Source organism: Astyanax mexicanus, chromosome 6 (genome assembly GCF_023375975.1).
Source record: "Astyanax mexicanus isolate ESR-SI-001 chromosome 6, AstMex3_surface, whole genome shotgun sequence".
Lineage (NCBI taxonomy): Eukaryota > Metazoa > Chordata > Actinopteri > Characiformes > Acestrorhamphidae > Astyanax > Astyanax mexicanus.
The window spans coordinates 3,927,151-3,941,860 of NC_064413.1; the positions used below are offsets into that span (position 1 = coordinate 3,927,151).

At 33.9% G+C, this 14,710-nt stretch overlaps 1 protein-coding gene across 1 annotated transcript; it reads right to left on the minus strand.

Moving 5' to 3' along the window:
• Positions 1-4,142: 4,142 nt before the first annotated feature.
• fxyd7 (FXYD domain containing ion transport regulator 7) lies at positions 4,143-13,934 on the minus strand. Its single transcript, XM_007250800.4, has 6 exons — positions 13,746-13,934; positions 10,666-10,701; positions 10,499-10,573; positions 8,764-8,794; positions 6,146-6,180; positions 4,143-5,617 (listed from the first exon to the last, which is right to left on the minus strand). Exons 1-6 carry the CDS (start codon positions 13,759-13,761, stop codon positions 5,598-5,600), a joined length of 213 nt encoding a protein of 70 aa, XP_007250862.1. The 5' UTR covers positions 13,762-13,934; the 3' UTR covers positions 4,143-5,597.
• Positions 13,935-14,710: the final 776 nt, after the last annotated feature.

Genomic DNA, 14,710 nt, shown 5'->3' on the forward strand with positions numbered 1-14,710 from the left:
AAAATTGGCCCTGCTCCCTCCGGGTGGGTAGATGGCGCTCTCTCCCCACAAAAAGTTGGGTATATATGCAGCTTTGCCATCAAGCTGCCGGCGCTCAGAGGGAGCAAAATTGGCCCTGCTCCCTCCGGGGGGGGATAGATGGCGCTCTCTCTCTCTCTCTCCCCACATCACTTCTAGGGTGATGTCTGCAGCACAGGGCGTCTGTGAGCTGATGTATCAGAACCGAGCTGCTGCGCTTTCCTCCGAGCGTTAGCGGCAGCAGATTAAAAAGAAGCGGTTGCTGGCTTCACATGTATCGAAGGCAGCATGTATTAGTCTTCACCCTTCTGGTGTGTTGGGGCATTACAAGGGCTAGGGGGGGTCCTATTGAGTGGGTTGGGTAATTGGCTGTGCTAAATTGGGGAGAAAATGGGAAATATTAGAAATAAAATTATAAAAAAAAAAATAAAAAAAAAAAAAGTCTGGTGTACGCATGTCAGGTGCACCTATAGGTTTTCCGCCAAGAAAATAGCATCACAAGCAGATATTCACCTAAACACACCTCACTTCAAGACCACCACGCCAAACCATCAGTGTAGATTTATTCCTAAACTCTGACACTATTTTAACAGTGCAGGGGGCAAGGCCTAAAAAAAATAGGGTGTTGGTGGGGTATAAGATAGCAAAAAACATCTTGAAGCACCTTGCGCAGGGTGTATGATAGATGTGTAGAAGACCCAAATTTGGTTGTAAATGAAACATTTTCATAAAAGTGATGCGAAAGTGAGAAATACTTATAAGCAGTACCTCCAGCACCTTCATTTCTTTATATGTGAGAGTGCGCAGCTGTGACGATTCAAGTCCGTAAAGCTCAGGAATGTTACATTTTGTTTTTTTTTTATTATTTATGTTCGTTGTGGGTATCATGTTCTCGCTGTGACCTTTCTTGACCTGTGTGTGAAAAAGCATGTAGGGGGGAATATGTAGCCGACGTGTCATCGCTGAGTCTGTTCTGATGAGTCACTCTGATGAGGGGGCGAAAGAAATGTCAGACATCAAAGGTGACCTTCGCTCTACAGTATGTGTAGTGATATTATGTAATTCACATTGTGTCTCTCTCTCTCTATATATATATATGTATGTCTATGTATATATACAGTGTATATATACAGTATCAACTGCAGCGTATTTGAATGTAGTACGAAGTTGATGTATGTGTCAGTGCGGGTTTTTTTTTTACTCGATTGTATGGAGTTTTTACATGATTGTAGTTTTTATTACTGAGTCAGAGAATACAAACCTAAAGGAATGACCAAGGGATTTATCACCTGTGAATCACCCGCCTTGCCTTGCCTTAAGTACTCTGGTGATTTAAATAAGGGGGAAATACATTGTTCTGTCATTACTTCCCTTTAAGGCCCAGTGAAATGATTGTGGATTTATAAGAATGAGTTGGAGGCCTTCGTGTAATCAGAAAGCAGAAAGATAGAAAGTGTAGGATACTTCAATGGCAGTTCAGCAAAGTGAAGTATAATAATAATTGGTAATAATAATAGATTAACACTGCTAAGACTGATAATCAGTCATGATAATTAGGATTTTAATATAAATACAATATAATATATGGACATGACATATAGCAATCATTTGTGGTGACCAAGATATTGTGTTTTCTTTCATTTTGATATGGAATATATTTCAATATATTTCACTTGACCAGTATATAGGCCTGTCACAATAATTATGTGACATTATACTTATGATGTCATAAAAAATTTAATATCATTGAAAAGTTACTTTTTCTTTTCAGTAATTCAGTTCAAAACGTAAAACTCATATATCATATAGATGTATGAAATTTAAGAAAATTTGAATATTATATAACACCAAATGGTACTTTTGGCAGTAGTGTGGGCAGTGTGCTGGAAAAGTCCTGCTGGAAAATGAAATCCGCATCTCCATAAAAGTTGTCAGTAGCAGAGGGAAACTGTAAGATATGAAGTGCTGTAAGATTTTGTAGGAAAACAAAACTGCACTGACTTTAGACTTGATAGTAAAACACAGTGGATCAACACCAGCAGATGACAGACATGACTCTCCAAACCATCACTGATTGGTGGAAACTTCACACTAGACCTCAAGCAGTTTGGATTTTCAAATGAAATGTAAAATTTACTGATAGTCAAGGCTGACAACTTGAAGATTTCATTTTCCAGCAGGACTTGGCAACTGTCAAAAGTACCAATTGGTCTATTTTTTTCATTGGCTGTAAGCCATAATTATTACTGAATACTGAAATCAAGTACTTTTTTCAATCATATTCAGATTTTCAGATGTACTAGTATATAAATGTGACCTTAATACTTATCATTGTGTTTGCTGAGAGTGATGAGAACCTGTTAATGCAAATTAGCTGATATGCCATGTGCTTGTTCAAACTGGTGATTTTATTTTATTAATGCTTTGTTGATATTGATGATAACCATTTTTCTCAATGTCTGTATGTTCCAAATAAAATTATAATAAATCAGTGGCAAAAAAAATCATCTTAAAATGACAATGGTATTACACAAGATTATGTGTAATACCATTAATCACAATTATTTCTGGAACACTATATAATCTAAAACAATATTTATAGTTATAGAGACAGGCCTACAGGTATATTACATTATATTATCTTATCATTATATTATTATAAGTGGCATTAAATGCTCTCATGTTATGATAATGATAACAGTATAGTTTTATCGCAATTATTTCTGGAACAATTTATTGTCAAAAGAAATTTAAATTATTCTAACAGGCCTAACAGATGCAAACTACTCACACTTACTGGCTCACAATGAATGTAATAACACATATGTAATAACTGATTTGTCTGAATTGCATTAAAATGTGCTGGTAAAGTTGTGTCTCAAGTGTTTTTAATTTTTGCTTCTCTTTTGTACTGTTCACTTGTCAGATGATTTTTTTAACTAAATGTGTGATTTATGTGAATTTTACTGACCTTTTATCAAGCTGTATACAAATACAGGTTGTGAAAAAAGGCCTTTACCTCTTCTTCTTTTAATATTACTGAAATCTAAACTTTTTTCCCCATCACAGGAGATTATCCATTTATTCAGAAGCACCACAATAACTATTTACAGTCCCCCTAAATTAAAAATGATTTGATGTTTATTTTAATGTGTTCATATTATGTGCATTCATGTATTTTTTGAATTACACACCAATCCAATCAACCCAACTCAGTGGGGGTGTTGCAGGAGGGGTACCCATTATATTAACTGCACACCACTGGATTAAACCATTAATATCTAATATCCAAGTAATAAATATACAGTCATGGCCGAATGTATTGGCACCCTTGAAATGTTTCCAGATTAAATTAAGTATTTAAAATATGAGAGACCTGAAGCAGTTTGCAGAAAAAGATTGGTCCAGAATTCTAGCTGAGATGTGGAAGAAACTTGTTGATGGATATAGGAAAGTGATTGATTTCAGTTATTTTTTTTCCAAAAAGTGTGCAACAAAATACTAAGTTGAGGGAGCCAACATTTTTGTCTGGTCCATTTTTGGAGTTTTGTGTGAATTCATATCAAATTTGCCCTTTTTTCTTTTTTTTTTTTTAGTTGTTCCAATACACACAAAAGGAAACAAAATGTCTAATATTAATAATTGTCTGGCATAAATACTTCTGGAAATAAATCAGGGGTGCATGATTGTATTAAATTTTTAATAATAACCAAATGACGATTGCATTCTTGGTGGTATGCATAAATTATCAGTATTTTTTTAAACTCTTATTAAAAAAATATATAATATAATAGATATATATATTTTTTCATATATATATATATATAAAAGTTCTGAAAATACTGATAATTAATATATTGCCCTAACCTGCTTGACATGGTTCTTTATTCCTTTTAAAACATTAACACAAATTATAGAAATATTTATTTCTTGTATTTTAAGAAACAATCAAAATATATATCATTGTTCTAGACTACTTCTATAAAACATTTTCAGGAGTTTTTTTTTTTTATTATTATTTTCAGGAGGTTTTCCTTTGTATGTCTTTAGTACCAGTTTTTCCTGATGCAGAATCACTTAATCACTCTCCACTGTTCTTTCAAATAAATTAATAAAAGACGTACTGACCATTCTGAATCTTTTTATTGACATCTTATTTTTTGCAATAAACAGTTCCACTTTTTAAGTATACTGTATATCATATATGAACACAGATTAAAAACTACAAAGGTACCAAATGTGGTCCAGGTACCAGAACTCGTGGACATTTCTCAACGTAACGTTTCAATCTGCATTAGTTTTACATGCTAACCGTAAATATTAGAAGTATTAGAAGCCTGTAACAGAAGCAGTGCAGTGTAAGAGGTTGTGCGTAGATTGTTTTGCGAAGTTGTTCATCATTATATACGTACTAGCCTTCCCTGTAATGCTGTTAGTGTAAACGTTTAAAACTAAAAACTTACTTAAAACTTTTAAAATAAAGGCAAATAAAGGTGAGATTTTGGAGGATAGGATAGAGGTGTAGAAATTAACCCATTTAATCAAAGTTTAAAAATAGGAAAAATAATATTTTTACTTATTTTAGGAGCATGGAACCTTTACCATAGCATTGGTGTTATGGAATCACTGTACTATAAATTAAAAATGATTTAATGTTTATTTTATATGCATTTTATATTATGTGCATACTAATTCAATCAATTGAACCAAGTAGTGACAAAAGAGGCAATTTAAATGAATTAATGCACCTTTTTCACAGATTAATAATAAATGATGATCGGTAAAGTGTGAATAATTTGATTACCCAATTTTGTGCATTATAAACCAAAAATATGACTACTAATATCTACATTTGGATGGTTAAATGTGGTTATAATGGAATATTATTGCTGTACCTTAAAGTTAAACCATTTGAATGAAATTTAAACAGTCGATAATGCTTATTTATCTCATATATGTGGATAAAAAAGGGTAATAAAATGATTCTGACATTCTTTAATTAAATGGGTCAATTTACATACACACCACGAGACACCAATAGTGAGCTGAACAGATGAGCAGTCCATTGCCAATGTATAGTATGTAAAGTAACACGAGTGTGCAGCTGGCCACTTTATTGGAAACGTCTACATTGTTGATGTTGAAATTGTGTTGGCCATCCTCTAGCTCTAAGACCTTGTTAGGTGGACCATGCTCAAGCGTGGACCATGTATTAGCGACACCATCCAAACACCACCACCCAAATACACCATATGCTCAGAGTAGTGGACCAGTGTGTGTCTGACTCAACATTGTACCCAACACAGTAACGTTATGCCTGTATATTGGAGATATGAGGTAGAACCCATACAGTATCCAGTGAGCAGAAGTACAACTTAGATCTTTCTCATGAAGTGAAGAATAAATAAACGAGAACATTCTGAAAACAAACTATTCTTACAGGATAAGACCTCAAATTTAAACAGAAGGAGTCCGGAATAAAAAGTAGAGGACAATCACGTGCAGCTCTCCTCCACATTCTTAAGAGCAGTCTCGAGTACATCAGCTTGTCCAGGTGCCTCCATGGTAGATAGACGCCTCTATACCGTCTGTGGAGGTACTGCAGGGAGAAGAAGATGAAATGTCAAATGGAAAACTAGAAATTCTGAACTCAAATGCTAATTTTGGGAGCATTCTGCTAAGGTTGCAAAGAGTATGGTGCGGGATTTTCATGGTATGATATCATCTCATAAATAAATATTACAGTATCAGAGTATGATAGTATTTCACACTTAGCCCAAAAGCATTAGCAGAAAAATAATAGTAATAATAAATATAGCTGCAAGCGGCAATCTTTGTCTCATCAGTCTTGAAATTCCAGCCTGGATTTCCTCTTCTTCTTGTTAATTACTGGTTTTCAATTTCTGGTGAAACCTCTGTACTTTTGTTTATGTAGTCTTCTGCGAACAGTAGATAGTGACAGTGCGCTCTGGATCTTTCTTTCCAGCACTCACAATGTTGTGGTTTTCTATTATATACCTGTCTGTATGTCTGTTACTTAGTACACCAGTGACGACTTTCTTCTCCAGGACAGTATTTGTGCAATAGCTCTTAAAACTATGTATGTGTTGGCATTCATGATCTTTACCTTCTGTCTTTGGAGGGCGTTCCACTGGACTTGAGCTGAAGAAAATAAACAGGAGAAAAGGGTTATCGTGCCTGATAGACAATAACAGAAGAGCTCAGCGACTGTGCAAAAAATCATTCACTAGAACTTCAGTCAGCAAAAGGCATGCAGAACCACAATCATCTTCAACCATTCTGCAGGACAGGAACTTTTGAGTAACGTTAAATGTATTGTAATTGTAAATGTAATTTCCAAAACTGATAGCATTGTTGTCGTAAAATAACAGGTACAGTTTAGTGATGGTTCGACCAAAAATCTAATTCACAATATATAATTTACCTTAACCCCTTAAACCAGCTGGATACTTTAATTATTATTAGATTGCACTGGAGACACAAGGCTAGCAAGTCAATAAAGCTAGAAGCTAACGTTTAGCATTATGCTAACTGCAATCCTAAATTACACACTTGCCTTAGAGAAAAAAAAAAACATGCTAATTATTTATGTACAAAACTGGTCAAAAATTTTTAGAACACTTCTACTTTTTTGTTCTTTATTTTTGTCATTTAAGCTCTTCAGGTTCAGTCAATAACTGGAAATGGTACAAACTTGACAAAATTTACAAAGTTTACAAAATGTTGCAGTAAACTGACAGGGCCTTTATGGAAAACAAATCAACTAAAAGTGGAAAAAAAGTAATTTTATTATTATAAAAAATATTTTGTAAAATTATATTGTAAAATAAAAATGAGAAAATATCATTTAATGTTTAAAACAAGAGAGGGGTGATTTTAAGTAAACAATTAATTGGTTAACATCCATTAGCAGGCAACTAGCAAAGGAAATAAACCTGCGCTTTGGAAATTATAATTAAGAGATTTAAAAAATTAAATTAAATTTTATAAAATTCCAAAGCCTGTGTCTGTAGTAAATCAGTGCTGGAACAGACTATTATTATTTATTTATTTATTTATTTATTATTTTTTTATTATTATTATTTGGGGATTTAAAAAAATCCAAAGCCTGTGTCTGTAGTAAAGCATTGCTGGAACAGACTGTGTTACTTGATCAAAATAACTAGAAAAAGACACAGATAAAACACAGAGAACTATGTAACTAATAAAAATAAAATGACAGATGAAGCCAGAGAGAGTGAGTACTGTTTCCTACACCTTTAAAAGAGACTCTGGAGACTCTGAAACTGGAGAAAAAACTGCTACAGGAAGAGTCAGTTCTGGCTGACCCACATGGAAACAACAACTTTAGCCGTTAGCTCTTTAGCTTAACATAGTTAAGGACTAAGTCTCAGCTTCAGCAGTGAAGAGAAGAATTTGATAGAGGTCTGACAGGTGAAGAGGTGCAGTAATAAAGTCATTAATAAGTTAAAGATAAAATAAATAAGCTGCTTGTTGACCAGTAGTATAAGTATGAGACACAGTTAATCACGGCTAATCACACAGATGCTAACGCTAGCTATAAGCTTCCACTACTTGTTAGCGTACATTATTAGCCGTTATAACTGCAGTGCAAAGCTAAATTATGCTTTTAATCTTATAATGAGGTTGTGTAATTTAGATTTTTGGTCAAACCTTTGCATTAGAGAAATCGTTTTTGCACTTTCTGAGGGAAAATAACATGCTCTGCGTTTTAGCATTCACACATTCACACTGCCTGTCCATATAAAGAGACCTTTAGCTGCTTATTTAATTCAGTTCAAATTGTTTAGTATAGTGTTTTTTTTATGACAAGTGTTATAAATGTAATAAAGCAGCTTTACTTGAGGAAGCACAAAGCAACAGTATAACAGTATAACTACAACGTATAATTGTATAATAATGTTGAGTTCTTGTTTAGTCCGTAAGACCCAAAAGAAGACGTTTTTAAAAGCTGTATAATATTTTAATCCATTTTAAATGCTGTAACCATACAGTCAAATTTTATAATCCAAATTATTTATTTCCATTTAGTTCAGTTTAAATTGATTTATATAGCACTTTTTACTAATAATGTTGTCACAAAGCAGCTTTACAGAGATACGGACTGATTTTACCAATTGGCAAAAAAATGATCTATAATGAATTATAAAAGATGTTGAAAATATAATTTGATAAATGTATTATAATTATTTTCTTGTATGTATAAACATTTACTGTTTTTGATACTAAGCTATAGTTATATAGCTGGAATTTGAAGTTATCTTTATTATAATATTTTTTTTATTATCAAGATAGAGACTTTTTATATAAAGTTTTTGCCTCTACCTTGCCTCTATAATTCATTTCATGAGGAAAAACAGAAATTTTCAACTACCATCACCATCAAAAACCACCTGACTTAATAATTGTAGGTGTTTTTGAAATTTAAATAAGTGTATGTATTAGTATTTTTTCTTTCTTAATGTGTTTTTAAGTCACTTCCTCTGTTTATATGGATAGGCAGTGTTTTCAGTCTCAGGGAAGCCGTTAGTCAGTCTGGCAAGCCTTAAACCCATAAACAGCATTTAAACAGCTGGATCTTTTGCAGTGACGAGTCTTCTGGGAGAAGGTCCGCTTTCTTTCCTTTTGTTTCTGCATCTTTCCATTTCCAACTCATTCAACATGCATAGAGCAGGCTTTTCACACTCGTGCTCGTGTTCTTACTTGGACGATTTTGAGCATTTGAATTTTTTACCTGTTCAAGGTAAGAAAATGTTGAGAAAGAGAACATGTTTGAGACAGAAACAGGATGGGTATGTCACAACATTTTAGACTACGGGTGATAAAAAGAAAAATGTTTGCCTGTGGATAAGGACTTACACATTACACATTGGAGAGTTTTATCATTTGGTATACATTGTATGTCCAAAAATATGCAGATATCCATTTAAATTGTTGAATTTAGCTACTTAAAAACAAAAATTTAAGTGGAATACCAATCGACCATGATGTGTCGCTCACCAGCGAGTATCTTTATGCTTGATACTGTATTTTTCAGACAATAAGGCAGACTTAAAATCCTTTACATTTGTCAAAAGCTCTTTCGTCATTCAGAGGCGAGCAGTAATGGGAATAACGGTGTTGAAATAAACGGCTTTACTAAAGCAGCTACTTTTTTCAGTAACGAGTAATGTAACTAATTACTCTGACTGTAACTATAACGCCGTTACCATTTCTGACACCCTGTTACTGCATGTTACTTAAGCCGCTAAATTACCTTTTTAAAACATTTTTTATTCAAAAGCATACCTGTCAAGTCTCCCGTTTTGGCCCGGAAAATACCGTATTTTCCCTCGTCCCCCCCACGTCCCCTCGTATTAGTATTTTTCTGTAAATTTCCCGTTCAAAGGTAGGTCTATTAGATTGTGATTATTTAATTGTAATTGTGTGTAATTGATTCACAGGTGGCTATTTTAGATTTCTTGTCAACCTGTCTTAAAATGTAAGGGATACTGAACCTCAGTTGGGATGGTGGGACGGCTCAAAGTGGGTGGCGAAAATCTTTCCTTATTTTTTTATTTAAAACTTGATAGGTATGCAAAAGTAAAGCAATAGTTACTTTTACTGGTAACTAATTACTTTGTAGTAGAGTAACAAAGTAACAAGCCCAACACTGGAGGCGAGTATATCAGATTGTAGTCTGTGCATTTACAGTGTTAAAGCAAGCTATGTGGGATTAACCACTAGCTGATAGCGCCCCCTATCAGAGGCGGCATTATAACCGCGACTGACTAGCGCTGCTAACTAGCTGGCTGGCTAAGCTCTTGCTAACCAGGGCTCACCCTTGGACTTAATAATGGAATTCTAACCTTACTGTAAGGAAGAGAAATCTGTGTAGATTATAATATAAGGTATAATATCGCTCACCATATTCAAAAATATTGGCGATATTATTGCGTACAATAACAATAGTTTTACAAATTATATATAACATTGCAATTTTGTTTTAGTTTTTGCAGGGGGTGGTTGCAAATATGTGAGATGAACCATTTTAATATGATATGTTGATTATACTAATTAAGAAAAACTGAAGAAGTTTCATACTGATAAAACATATTGAACTATTTTAAACTTTAAAATGCGTCAAATTGACCCGGAACATAACAGGAGGGTTAAGTTTGTGGTTGTTAGGTGACAAAATGTGAAAAGGTACAAGGGGTATGAATACTTTAGCATGCCACTATAACTCTCAACACAATTTAAACTTAAATTGAAATTGAAATATAGACCCCATCAAATGTATACATATAAGAAAAACTAAATAACTCAAAATGACAGTTCTGAAAGTATGCATTTGTGGGTGGTGCATGGAGAATCCTATTCATTTTAGAGTGATAAAGTAGTAGGAGAATGAATGACAGTGGGCACAGTGTAGGAGCCTGCAGGTCAGAACACTTACTCAGGGCTATGAGGATCCCGGCCACAAACATTACCACCGCAAGAATGACCCCCGTGGTTCGCAACGTCTCGTAGTCTAGAGGGAACAGGTTTTTCATTGGTCAGTCAACTGAAATTGGTGATGTTTGTATTGCTTTTCATACAGGTGTATTAAATGATGGTACTCACCATAATTGAAGGCACTTTGGTCGTCCCACGCCGACTCTGTGAAGAAAAAAATATTTATCAGCTCTTAAAAAAAAAGAAACACCACTACAGTCTCTGCACAGTGGAAGACAAATACTCTTTTTCGCTTTCAAGTCTTGGTTCCTCTCAATATTGTTGCTATATTGCTGTCAAGGAAAGTTTGGACAGATACTCCAGACTGTATTACACCATATAGTACTTCAATGGTGGCTAGGGATGGGCGATATTGCCCTAAAATCATATCACAATATTTTAGGATATGATGAAACATTACAACTTATAAACTTAATTTAAAAATATATATACTTATGCAACAAATTAAATATTAATGAATCATTTAGCATTTGTATGTTCACATATATAACAGTGAGTGCAGTAAAGGTAAAGAAAAGAGTATATATTTTCCAAAATATGATTAATTAAAAATGTGTGGTTTGTAAAGAAGCATGAATGGTTTGTTATTCAATTCTATTATAAGTATATCAGTTTATCGCAATCATTTCTAGGATGATATATCTTAAATATATATGTACAGTATATATTTTTTAAAATGTTATTGTGACAGGCCTAAATATAACTGTTTCATAAACAGTAACTTGTGGTACAATCTACCACTAAACTAAAGTGCAACATATTTAGTGCATGCATATAAACTGCAAACAAAAAAAAATAACAAATTCAGTACTGTAAGTGCTTTAAATAACAGAATAAATTAAAAAAAAGTAATGAATTTATGCATCTGGAAACTTTAACGTAATTTTAACGTTAATTAATCACATCAGAATTTAATTTAATTTAATTTAATAAGAATCGAAACTATCATGATATATATATATATATATATATATATATATATATATATATATGTATTTGGGGTTGTAATATTTAAATATTAATACTGTTGAGATGTCTGGTTCCTATTACCACTATTGTAAAAACAAACATTTAAGTCAGTACATTTACTCTACTCTACGATCAACACACACAAAAAAAACACTGACCCACTGCCTTTCTCTGAAATGCTGAGAAGGACAGTTTCTCCATAATGTAGCATTTTATATCAAACAATCGAGAAAATGTATATATTGAGGGGATTAACTTTAACAGATTGAAGGATCCGTATACAGAAAATTTCGTTTTAAAATAACATGCTAATTGTATTTGGCTGAAAGTATGAATGCATACTTTTTAAAATGCAAAGAAAAAAACTAACAAATCATCCACTTTTCATAGCTGGAAATAAAAACACATGGCTTTTTTTTCATCTATAGTTCATCTGCTCACACTAATTGTGGAGGTAATGAATCGTAACTCAGAGCAGCATCGTCCTGAGTGTGCTCAGTGTACACCCCCGTCTTCCCTGCTTCTATTCAGCAGTTTGGCAGATCAATGGGCTGCAGAGTCCAGAGGGAGGTGCGAGCTCAGCGAAATGCAGGCTTTGCGGTGCACTCTGCAGTACCTCCACACAAAGAGGAGGAGGGACAACCCTGCCTGTGATCCTCCATCGATAAGCTATAAGTGTGATTTACCCACAGACACAAACAGAGCTCGAGTAAAGAGATCAGATTTATGGGATGAGTGTGTGAGAAATGTCTGAAATAAAGAGATCAGATTCACTGGCAGATTCAGCTTCAGTCTGTTGGTTTCTTCGATGACTGATTCTTGCTGAAGTATGAAGTTGTGAAGCATGTGGTTGTGTGAGCTTGGTTGCAGCAGCCCAGCCCAACACTGTCTTCTATAATATCTGCTGGAATAATAATCTGGAAACAGGACTGCCTATTTCAGTTTTCACTTGATTTGAGTCTACCAGCATTACCAGCGTTTAATTTCATTGAGCAAACTAAATGCTCAGCTGTTCATATTAGTAGTCAAGTCATGGAAAAACAACTGCAAAAGAATATAGTACAAAATATGTCCCTTAACAAAAGACTCAGTTTAAGGATTAAAAAAAAATGTTTTTTATTCCACCTTAAATGGTGCAGCGTTTGAGTCTGCACCATTTAAGGTGGAACGAAACATTCAAGAAGCCACTTTGTTTTCAACAAGAATAGACTATGTGTTATAAAAATGGATTCCATTCCACTTCCACAATATATTTATTTATTTACTTATTTATTTATTTTTTTATAGAAATGGGCAACTTTATAAAGTGAACTTGGCTTCTTCCACCTTCATTCCACCTTAACTACTGCAGCGTTTACGTAGTGCATTCTGCAGAATTTAAGGTAAAATTTAACATTAAACATTCATTTTTACCTACATTCACAAGAATTATTAATAATTTATAGACTGAACGCGCCTCAAAATGTACTAAGTTAAATGCTGCACCATTTAAGGTGGAATGAAAAAAGAATGAAGGCAAATTTAGCCTTCATTCTTTTTCCTCCCCTTCCAGGAGGGGTGGACTGAACTGAAATTTTTCAATTCCACCTTAAATGGTGCAGCATTTGCATTGTTAATGTGGCACCATTTAAGGTGAAATTAAAAATGAAAGAAAGCCAAGTTTAATTTGACTTTAAACAGGAAAACACTAAATCGTTCATAAATTCGATTTGGCTTTTAGTTTCGTTTTTTAATTCCACCTTAAATAGTGCAGCATTCGCATTGTTGAGGTGGCACTATTTAAGATGAAATAAAAAAAATAAAGAATCTAATTTTAATCTTCTTTCACACGGATAAACTTACCTATTTAGCTTATAAACTCAATTTGGCTTTTTGATTTTTTTTTATTCCATATTAAATAGTGCAGCATTTACATTGTTTAGGTGGCAAAATTTAAGGTGGAATGAAGAGTTGAAGGAGCAGGGATGAACTATATAACTGTTAAACTTAAATTTGTCTTTTTAATTGTTTCATTCCACCTTAAATGAAGATGCAAACCATAGAAAGATGCAGTCTTTGATAAATTCATTGATTTTGAACACACTGTAACTTAATGTAAATGTTTTTGTTCTGTTTGCGATAAATGGCACATAATGACACAAACCCAGTATAAATGCACAATGTAGTGAAAATATGTGTATAATATATAATAATGATAATAAACTGAATTGAGTACGAACCTTCTGAAGAGGACATGACTGGTGGTTCTGGGCTGGGCTTTTCCTCAGTTTCTCCTGCTTCTCTCTCAGTCAGGGATCTTTCTGCTGTAGTGGAGTGGAGGAATGATGGAGAAGAGGAGAGAGAAGAGGAGGAGGAGAAGAAGGAGGAGGAGAGGCGCACATGCTCATCAGTTGACGGTGAGTATAAATCCAGTTAAACAGCGCCTTCTTGCGGAAGAGTGAGACAACTGAGGGAATCTAAAGATCCTTCCCTATCTCTACCTCATACACAGCTTTGGGAAGAAAAAAAAACACTTCAGTTCTAAATCAATTTCTCTATTTTTGCTATTTATAGGTTTATGTTTGAGTCAAATGAAAATTGTTGTTTTATTCTATAAACCACAGACAAAATTTCTCCCAAATTCCAAAAAAATATTGTCATTTAGAGCATTTATTTGCCAAAAAATAAGAAATGGCTGAAATAACAACAAAAAAAGATGCAGAGCTTTTAGACCTCAAATAATGCAAATAAAACAATACAAGTTCATATTCATAAAGTTTTAAGAGTTCAAAAATCAATATTTGGTGAAACAACCCTGTTTTTTAATCACAGTTTTAATGCATCTTGGCATCATGTTCTCCTCCACCAGTCTTACACACTGCTTTTGGATAACTTTATGCCTTTACTCCTGGTGCAATAAGATCAAACATACAGAAAAACAAATGAGGGAACATAATTCCCATCAGTTATTCCCATCGTCTTCAGAAGAACCAGCTGATGTCACGTCCTGTTGTAGATGTGACTTTCTGTAGAATGTTCCAGATGTTTTAGATGGGGTAATATATTTTAAGTACGTTATTTTGTGTGCACGTTTATACATGTAATTTTCTGGGGACAGACATGTATCCGCAGTGTCGCTTGATTGAGCCACTAGAGGGCGCCGTTTGACTGTGGAACGGATGCGCCACGTGTGTTGGTAACAGCC